Raw genomic sequence first — 10,206 nt, 5'->3', positions numbered from 1 at the left:
TATTCACATTTAAGAAGCTGGAATCAAACTTTTTTTTTTACTTTTGTCTTAAAAATGTACTCAAACCGATTAAAAGATTATCAAAATAGTTGGCGTATAATTTAAAAGTTGACAACTAATTGATTAATCGATAAATCTTTGCAGCTCTAAAACTATCAAAAGATAAAAAGTTATGTTAGGTATATTCATTTGTCTTGCTAACAAAGATCCATACCTGTGTAGCGGAGACACGACCAACCATGTAGTCAGGGCAGTACAGAGAGTTGGACAGGGCGTTTTTGTACGCTGCTTCATGCAACTTCTCAATTACACCTGCAGGTGAAAATATGAATTAGTTTGAATTACAGAATGCATGCTCCATAAACTACATCTTCAATTCTCCATTAAAGTCTCAGTGAAACAAAAGTGTCTTTTGCTTCATTAATGTGACATAATTCTCTAAAACAAATGTTGACACTTATTTGACATGTAACAAGAGAAATTATCAATTAACACAAAATTCAAACTTGGACATGTTTTATTGTGCCTTTACGCATTACTGTTATGACAACTATTGAATCAAATGAGTCCCTGTGATATGCATGTCACACTGAGGAAAAAACAAAACACTATGCGTCTGCTTGCAGCTTTTAGCTCACAGTTTTTGTTTATTTAGAAATAAAGAAGCCAAATAAGAAAGTTCCAGATAACGATGGATCTACGTTTGTCATATTGGTCTGATATTGCTCTAATTCCGCTACTATATATCAAAAGCCAAAGTTTTGTTGCCGTTTGCTTTGGTCCAAGAAGTCAAAATCACTTAATGCAGATTTCAATCTGACAGCGGAAACCACTGCGAATAGGTGTGAAGCGTAGATTCCTGCCTGACCGCGCTCCTGGCTGTTCATATCAGAAGCACATTTCTCTATGCCGGACACAAACTGATCCTTCTCTTCACTCAACAGACTGGCTCTCTCTATCTCTCTCCCAGTGTTTGGTTGAGTGTGTGTGTGTGTGTGTGTGTGTGTGTGTTGTGTCACTCGGTCCGTCAGTCTCTCTCCCTCAGTGTGCCTAATCATGTGTCTAGCTCTAAACACAGCTTAGTCAAGACAACCAAAACCACCATAGAACTGGGTTTGTTATTTTGAATTTGATATTTTGAAAAGTATTCGACTGCACTGTGGCCCTCCTGTATGTGATTTCCTGACTGGCTTGACACATTCTCCCGCGGCTCGCAGGAGAACTAGAGGAGATGCTGAAACGATCGCTGCAGCTCACAGGCCGCAGCTGGTGTGGCGAAACGAAAATAGCTTTGCTGCATGGCGCTTCGTGGCTATTCAGCGTGCGGTGTGTTTCAGGTGTGGCGTGACACCACAGTGAAAAAGTAGGTTAGCAACTGATATTTTGTTCCTGGTACTAACCTATTTGAGGACACTGCTGAGCCAGAGCCTTGTCGATCTTCACCCTGGACGTCAGATCGTCCACCTCCCATGGTCGGAAGTCCTGAGCTGTAGTCACGTCCACCAAAAACTCAAATAATAAATCTCTGCGCACACACACAGATACAGTAAGGTTAACACATACTGAGGCGTCAACATAAGAGTACAACAATATAACAGGCTCGGCATAAAGATGGACGCACTTACAGGTGATCTCTCAAGCAGTCTGCGGTGTAGACGGTGGTCTCTCTTGATGATGTCACACTGCAGATACAGATGACAACACAGTTGGTTCAATACGGTCGGCTATTGGTTACACTGGTATGTATTTATAGCAGGAAATGCAGGAACCGTCAGGGTTTGCATGTGCAGAGAGTGCCCTCACTGACCTCAGGCTGCCCCCCAGTGCTTCCACACCACGACAGATCTTGAAGGCAGATGCACCCTTAGTAGTCTATAAAACAACAAAAAGTGTTTCAACGAGATCCTACAGCATGTTGGTTATATATGATTTAGAAACTAACAGGTTGTGGGCTGGGATACCTCTTTAATAAAGTATGATGTACTGTACTGTACTGGAAGGAAAACAAGAGCTAACTGTGCTCTACAGTAAGCAACTTAGAGAAGGCAAATTCAAAAAGTACCAGGTTTGCTGCCAGTCGAAGCACATGAGAGACACCCTGGTTTTCCACCGTCTCATAGCGACACCCAGCTTTTACAAACACACCAACACGGGACAGAGGGGAATTGTTCTCCAGCGATGCTACCACCAGACCGCTTGGAAGCTTGGACACCTAAAGCAGCAAAAAAACATTTTGTTTTACTAAAAACTTGCACTCACACTGTAAACAAATACAGTTTGATTTTACCTGCAACAGCTATTCGTGTTTAGACAAAAGCAGCACCTACCTGAACATTTTGGGTAGGGAGAAGTGCAGCTGAGGACGGTGCGAGGCCTGTGAGGTGTTCAGTCAGAGCTTCACTTCTCCTGGTAGCGGCATAGCAGCGTTTCTGTGGGATGTAGTGACACTGAATTGAGTTTAAGACTAGTGACTTCTTTAGCAATATTCCCTCTGAGAGCATCCTCTTCCATGGAACTTATTTCACTGTCCTTGACTTCAACTAACAGTGAGGATAGTTTTAAACACCTCAACATGAGATTCAGCTGCGTTTTTTGTTAATCAACAAAACAAATAATGAAGCGTATGCACTACCTGATCATTTCCATATGGCATTAGAGCTGGGTGATATGGAGAAAATCAAATATCATAATATTTTGGACCAAACAACTCGTATAGATACTGTAGGTTTTGTTAAATATTTACACAATGAGATTTATGATACATAATCATCAGTAATGTGGATATAATGGCTAAGTGTGCAAATGCAAAAAATATAACGGCTAGAACAGTCTAGTAAATTCAGAAATCTACATCACTTTACTGTAATGCAGCCTATAAAACCAGGAAAAGAGAACACTCATGCCATGTTACGAGATATATATATATATATATATATATATATATATATCTATAGTAGGTATATATTATATTATATCCGAATCTAAGTCAATATGTAATCTTGTATCACGATATCAATATAATATCGCTATATTGCCAAGCCCTATATGGCATGTGATGTCAGACATTGACAGCTTGTCATAAAGTGGAGAAGGGTACGTGAGAGTTGGGTGTTCCGAAATGACCCGTGCTACTTTATACATTAAGACCACATGAACTTATACCCTGTAAACAAAGGCTGTAAGAGTGTATCAGCAAAATATGTTGGTGCATTTGAATATGACCAAATTGTGAGCGTTGTTCGCCTGGATTAAATATTTGGGAGATGACCTTCAGCTGAACCACAACAAGCGGCCCGACTAAACCAAACCAATAGACTCTTTTGCTGCATACGCATTATACCCGACATTCAATTCATGTGAATGATTCCGGGATGTCTTCTAAAACCATGCAAGCAAGTCTTACGTTATTGGTAATGATAGTTGGCTAGCTAGCGAAAACTGCATTAGCTAGCCACCTAGCAAGCTAACTAGCCAGCAGGCTAACTGGAGCTAAATGCGGTTTTACTTTTAAAGCAGACCGAAAACCACAACGAGCAGAGTTTAGCTCACGTCGGTTACAGAGCTCAGATAATAAAGAGAAAACACGAGACTCACGGGAAGATTGTTCAGAGCCCGAATTCCTCTCATGACTTTAGACTCTCTCCTTCAGCCGGTACAGAAAGACAGATATCGCGACGGTCTAAGGTGTTACCCACAATGCACTGCACCGTGCAGCAGCTCAAAGATGATTTAGGATTTCAAGAGAAGCTTGCAGTAGGTTCAAAGTTATCATAAAGTAAACTCTGGTTTGTCAAATCATATAAAATAGTGAACAACGAAATAATGATCCGAATTATGAAGTAAAAATTAAATGTACTAATTTAAACTATGAGAAACAAAGTCAAAAGTATGACATTTTAAGTAAAAATAAAACTTTAGATAAAGGCATGAACAAATAAGTTTTGTTAACATTCAGTTTCTCCACAAAACTCATGCATGTCCTTGGGCTTTAACAAATGCATTTCCTTTATCATAAAATGTATACAAGCTGATTTAAAAAATAAAAGAAATGTATTTTAAATCCGGCATCGTTTACATTCATTATCTCTCCTTATTTTGCGGCAATACTGCAACTGAAGATCAGTGTAATAATCTGAAAACATTTATACGAAAGTGTGTACTTGCATGAGATAAACACCTATTTATAAGAAAAACAGCTCCATAGCACTAGTGGTTAGAAACTCCGCAGGGAACCTTTAAGTCAAAACTATGAGAAAACAAGTCTCAACTGAGAGACTAAGGCAGCCACTAGGCCTACCATTTGAACTTCTTCATTCATTTTTTTCCTGGCAGAAAAAGGGTTTTCAGTTTTCTACTCGCTCTGCTTTAAATATACAGTTTTGCAAGACACTTGCTTTCTAGATTTAAACAAACTAGTGCAGTGCCCATTGAAAATGTGCCTGTTTGGAACTGGCCGATTGCTTTGGCCTGTGCAGCTGCTTGTAGAATTCTCCAAAACCAAATTGTTGCCCAAAACAAGTGGGGTACAATTTGGTTTTGGACCCCAACCACTTCATGTGCAACTCCCCTGTACTACTACTAAAAACAAGAATTTTTCTTTATATATAAAGAATATAATTATATATAATTATAATTATAATTATATATAAATATTATATATATTATATTATTATATATAAAGAATATAATTATAATTATATAAGATTATTCTTTGGGGTATTTTAGGCCGTTATTTCCACAGGACTAATGAAGATATGAATGGGCAGAGAGAAGGGGAACGACACGCAGCAAAGAGCCGCAGGTCGGAGCCGAACCCGGTTCTGTGTCGGTGTTGTAGTTTATTAAAAGGTAACGTCCAAGCACCGCCGGCTGCTACTAGACCGATCTTATTTCTCCAGGTTGGAGGACGGCTCGTTTTGATAAAAAAAAATGGTTTGTAGCTCATCAGGAAAGATGCGTCATTTGTGATTTAATATCATTTCGCTAATTGATCCCTCAAGTTTGAATCTGTGAATCTCTTTCCTACTTTTCTCACGTTTATTAAACCGTGCGCACGGATTATGAATCCGTTTAGGTTTTTTCTCCGCCGACCTCAGGGGAGCTCCGTAGGACTCTGAAACGATTGTCGGCCAAAGCTCGGCTGCTTTCTTCGACCCTCTGGTCCCGAGCTTAGCTCACTGAGTGGGAGAGCCGGAGTGGCCAGGAGCTAGAGCGGGAAAAGCCAATGTGTGCTTCTTTTACCAATATATATATATATATATATATATATATATATACACACACACACACATCTAATCCAAACAACGTCACACTTGGCACCGCACTTACACGTGCCCGTAGCAAGACCATCGACTGTATATAATATATTAATGGACTATGAGCAAGACACCTGTCAAGTTTGAAATCAGATGTTACGGTTCTACGCGCATACCACACACACACACATCCCTGCAATTTATAGTTAAATATTATACATTTTGATTTAAGTCAACTTGTCACTGTGCGTGTTCCTAGGTCATTTGTGAAATGTAAAATAAACCCCCAGCACTCACAATAAAATATTAAAAATCTTTATTAGAACCCACTCCATTTAAAGTCATTAAAATGCATTATGCACATTACAAAAATATACTGAACATATTACAAGTGGTAAAGACAATCATTCAGAACTTACAAAAACACTGCTCACGTATAGACAACTTTTCACAGGTGACCTTCGAAAATATTCACAAGTAGATTCTTTGGCCCTTAGAGCATCTTTTGATAGAGCCAAACATTTACCATTTTCCCCCCTCACAGCTAGTCACACCCCATTGATTAAACCACATAATGCAAAAATACAATCTGTTGGCTGAGACAACCTTCACAGATTTGAGTGCTCGGACAATAACAGTACCCTACCCATCATACAGAGGGGAGTTATAACTGAGTTGTCAATCAGTAACTTGAAATTCATGTACGATGTTTCCTTTGTTGCCACGCCTAAAGTTAGGACCCAAGTGAGACTTTTTCCACAAGCAGTCACCGTTTAAAAACAAAAACAACCTCCTATTACTACTCTTTGCCACCTGTAACAGCTCAACCAGCGCTCTGCCAAGTCCAGGTGTCCCCTCACAGTTCGCTGTCCTCCACAGCTCTGAGCTTTGTAGGGCAATGTCCCCTAATGAGGGTGCAAAGAACAACCACATAACATTTTCTCAGACAGATCAGTTATCATTTGGCGTCCCGGGAAAGTTGTTTATGTGGAGGTCCTTCCTCAGCTGGAGAGACACACAGCTGAGCCAGCTGCGACTGGTGGTCATCTCTCCAACGATCTCCCACATGTCCTTCTCGACACAGTACTTCTCGATCGTGTCGTGATATCTGCATGAAATGAGTGATTAGCATTTGAAGAACGTCTGTCAGCGTTTTTAATCCACAGGAACTAAATCAGAACCAAAAGCCCCTTCTTTGCATTTCAACAGCATCCGAAAACATGATAAGGTATATAGTCTGATTTTCAAACAATTCTTTGTTTCTCTTGGTCTCACTAAGACCAAGAGACTGGATCACATCACTCCAGTTCTGAAGTCTTTACAACTGGCTCCTGTGTCTCAAGAATTGTTTTCAAAGTACTCTTGCTAGTTTTATATCACTTAACGGTGTTAGGTCCAAAATATATTGCTGATCTGTCTACCTATGAACCACCCAGACCTCTAGGTCATCTGGGACAGGTCTGCTTTCTGTCCCCAGAGTCAGAACTAAACAGGGTGAAGCAGCTTTCAGTTTCTATGCTCCTCATATCTGGAATAACTCCCAGAAACCTGTAGATCCGCTGCTACTCTCAGTTCTTTTAAATCAAGGCTGAAGACCTTTCTATTTGATGCTGCCTTCTTTAAATGACTAATCATTTCTTTAATTTCTTATGCTGCACTGTAAATTTTATTCTTGTGTTTTGTTTCTCTTGTTTTTAACTGTCTATTCAGTGTTTTACGGTTTTTAATGCTTGTGTTTTTAACTGTTTTTACTTGTGTTTTATCTGTTTAACTGTTTGTGTAAAGCACTTTGAATTGCCTTGTTGCTGAAATGTGCATACACATAAGCTGCCTTGCCTTGTATTTATCGTTGAATGCTAATGTTTGAAAGGATGCAAACAACAAATTACAGGAGGTGAACCAGTGAATTCCTGAAATGGTTCTTAGGCTTCTGCAAATGTTTCTGCTGGGATTAGATGACAATTAGATTAAATAAAAAAAGATTTCCCAGATTAGCCCCTCACCTGTCCCAGCCTTCTTCTCCTCCCAGGACATAGATATGTCCATCCACCACAGCAGCACCAGGCCGGTAGCGACGTTCTTTCATGGGGGCGCACATGGTCCACTGATTGGTTTTAGGATTGTAACACTCCACCTTATCTGTGTTCTCGGTCGAGGCATGCCATCCACCTGGGAGAATGAACAGTCAATGTCATTTTCTTGCTTGATTTCATTAGCGTGGTTGCTGTGTTGTTGAGCACTTTAAAGTGGGTTACATACCTATAACATAAATCTTTCCTTTGAGTGTGCAAGCAGCTGAACCGGACCGAGCGATCTGCATGGGGGCAACCTCTGTCCATACAGAGGTTTTAGGGTTGTACACCTGAGCAAGGTCTGTGCCGTCACCATCCTCTAGAATTGCACCACCTACCATGACAGAGTGACACATGAAAGAAAAAGAAAGAACACAACTGTAAATCCAAATATTTTTTTTTTATATAACAACCTCAAGAAAAGTGTTCACGTGTAGTTTCCTACCAGTAACATAGAGGAGTCCGTCCAGGGCCACCACAGCAGGACTTGTGACGGCCATCTTCACAGATTCTGTGAATTGCCAGGTGTTGGTGTAAGGGTTGTAGCACTCCACCGAGTCTAGACGAGAGCGTCCCTCCCACCCTCCCACTGCATACACAAAGCCGTCCAGCATCACCAGGCCTGAGAGGAGTGAGGACAATTGGTCTCCATTTATTTTTTTAAAGATTTTTTTGGGGCATTTTAGGCCTTTGACAGGACAGATGAAGACGTGAAAGGGGAGAGATAGAGGAGGGAATGACATGCAGCAAAGGGCCGCAGGTCGGAGTCAAACCTGGGTCCGCTGCATCGAGGAGTAAATCTCTATCCATGGGTCCCCACTCTACCAACTGAGCTATCTGGGCACCCAAGTCACTAGTTAACCCTCATGTTGTCCTCGGGTCAAATTTGACCCGTTTTTCAGTTTTTTCATCACAAAAAAATGGACCTTCGAAGTAAGCTGGAAATGTCAACATTAGAAATATCAAATAACTTTGGAAAAAACATTTTTAAAAAAGCATTGAAAAAGTGACAAAAATGTCACAAAAAGCGGTAACGTTCTTACATGGTTGAAGGGAAGACAACACAAGGGTTAAAACAACTTTTTACTTCTATGCCCTTGTCCACTGTGAGATCTTAAAAACATGATGTAACCGGTTACTACGGTGTGAATAATTAGCAACCAAAAATTAGGACTTCAAAGCTCTTAATGCAACTAAAACATAATGTGCTCCTTTAAAAACCTTGGAAAAGACAGTTAAGACATAGACAGATTTTTTTTTTTAAATCCCTGAAAGGCATATATGAGGTCCTTGACGGTAGAGTAAGGGCTTGTGGTACGGAGACTGCCTCACCTAACTCAGAGCGAGCTACATTCATTGGAGCCATCTCCATCCAGGAGTCGAAGCAGGGGTCGTAGCGCCACATCTCTCTGCTGGCTGAGCCATCAGGAAACTCTCCTCCTGCCAAATACAGAGTGGAGTCTACAGAGACGGAGAACAGGAGGATGGAAACAGACATGTCACTTGTCATGTGCACCGCATATTAAACTTAGCCGTTGCTTATCATCATCCACTCAGTCATGAATTTCAATTTCACTGAATCTCACCTGACAGGACCAGCCCGTGTTTGCTCACCGCGAAGGGCAGGCAGGCCAGGTTCTTCCATTGGTTCGTCACAGGATCGAAGCTCTCGACGCTGCGCAGAACCACCTTGTCATCCTCCCCGCCGACTGTCACTATCACTTCCGCTGTCCCTGTTGCCATGGCAACAAGAGTAGAGGAACAGAGTAATAAGCCAGGCACGTTGGCCGTTGGATTGATGCTCATCTGAAACATTTGCCCCTGTAGGCTACAACGTAGTCGTGTGTAGGGCTGCAACCAATAATATTTGCTCTATCGCTTAATCAGTTTTTTTGATTAATCGTTTTCTCCATAAAATACAAAAAGATGCCCCTCATAAAAGCTGAAGTTGACGTATTTAAATGTCGTTTTGTCCAACCATGGGTACAAACACAACAGATAAGTGGCTTTTTATGATGGAAGACCAAGAATACCAACAAATATTCAGACTTGAGAAGCTAAAATGTTTGAATTTGGCATTTTTGCTTTGATTAATCAGTTATTATAATAGTTGCCGATTGACGTTCTGACATTTGATTAATCCTGTTATGTGGTGTGTGTATAGCTAACTAACAGAGTGTAGTGCAAAAAACTGTGTATAAGCGGTCAAATATCCACAATAATAAATATTAATAAGTGGGAGGGGAAAAAAACTGTTTGAATGTAAACCTTTATATATATATATAAAAAAAAAAAGAGCAAAATGTGAGTCTCAAAATTCAAAGTCTTACATGTCTCACAATTACTTGATATAAGGATTTTAAAAAAAAGGTGCAAGTTGAAAAAAGTAGACTAGATACAGCCTCTCCTCATAAAGAAAATGCATGCGATGCGAGCGAGTTTACCGGTGGACCTGCGTGGCCTGGATCTGGAGCAGTAGAGCTCTCCACGGCGGTCCTTCAGCAGCAGGTAGTCCTTGGCCTCAGAGATGAGCTTCTGGCAACTCTGGTTCTCCTTCACCACATCCAGAGACTCGACCACATCATGGAGGTAGTAGGGGCTGATGAGAGGCAGCCGGATATGTTCAAGGACCTTTGAGGAACAACAGAAAGATGAGAACAACTACGAGATAAGGTAACTGTGTGTGTGCGCATTATAATGTGCGTGCGAACATGCTTGTGTAAACTGACCTTTTCAAAATTCTGTTTGCGAGACGTACATTTATTCAACCACGATACGGCGGCCTCAAACACCATCTCCTCTTTAGGCACAATCAGAAAATCACTGGCAATGATTTCTGTCAGTTTGTCCACACACAGAGACAGGAACTCCTCCTGGTG

At 40.8% G+C, this 10,206-nt stretch overlaps 2 protein-coding genes across 4 annotated transcripts in view; both read right to left on the bottom strand.

Moving 5' to 3' along the window:
* Window positions 1–3,718, bottom strand: part of uqcrc2a (ubiquinol-cytochrome c reductase core protein 2a) — a 7,737-nt gene extending 4,019 nt beyond the window's left edge. Inside the window, exons 1-7 of the mRNA XM_032537491.1 lie at window positions 3,595–3,718; window positions 2,328–2,429; window positions 2,063–2,212; window positions 1,808–1,872; window positions 1,626–1,682; window positions 1,401–1,525; window positions 215–312 (exon numbers count right to left, since the gene is read on the bottom strand). Of these exons, the coding sequence (XP_032393382.1) occupies window positions 215–312; window positions 1,401–1,525; window positions 1,626–1,682; window positions 1,808–1,872; window positions 2,063–2,212; window positions 2,328–2,429; window positions 3,595–3,627 (630 nt within the window). The 5' untranslated portion in view covers window positions 3,628–3,718. The remainder of the gene's footprint in view (window positions 1–214; window positions 313–1,400; window positions 1,526–1,625; window positions 1,683–1,807; window positions 1,873–2,062; window positions 2,213–2,327; window positions 2,430–3,594) is intronic.
* A 1,834-nt stretch (window positions 3,719–5,552) lies between these two features.
* si:ch211-256e16.3 (kelch-like protein 17) overlaps window positions 5,553–10,206 on the bottom strand; it is a 7,211-nt gene continuing 2,557 nt past the window's right edge. The window contains exons 5-12 of one of the 3 annotated variants that reach the window (XM_032537914.1): window positions 10,057–10,200; window positions 9,772–9,958; window positions 8,914–9,060; window positions 8,660–8,788; window positions 7,773–7,949; window positions 7,515–7,661; window positions 7,259–7,424; window positions 5,553–6,363 (exon numbers count right to left, since the gene is read on the bottom strand). In XM_032537914.1, the coding sequence (XP_032393805.1) occupies window positions 6,207–6,363; window positions 7,259–7,424; window positions 7,515–7,661; window positions 7,773–7,949; window positions 8,660–8,788; window positions 8,914–9,060; window positions 9,772–9,958; window positions 10,057–10,200 (1,254 nt within the window). In that variant the 3' untranslated portion in view covers window positions 5,553–6,206. The remainder of the gene's footprint in view (window positions 6,364–7,258; window positions 7,425–7,514; window positions 7,662–7,772; window positions 7,950–8,659; window positions 8,789–8,913; window positions 9,061–9,771; window positions 9,959–10,056; window positions 10,201–10,206) is intronic. The other 2 variants (XM_032537915.1, XM_032537916.1) reach the window with 2 other exon arrangements.

This window comes from Etheostoma spectabile, chromosome 15 (assembly GCF_008692095.1).
Source record: "Etheostoma spectabile isolate EspeVRDwgs_2016 chromosome 15, UIUC_Espe_1.0, whole genome shotgun sequence".
NCBI classification, from domain to species: domain Eukaryota; kingdom Metazoa; phylum Chordata; class Actinopteri; order Perciformes; family Percidae; genus Etheostoma; species Etheostoma spectabile.
This window is presented reverse-complemented; position numbering and strand designations above follow the sequence as displayed.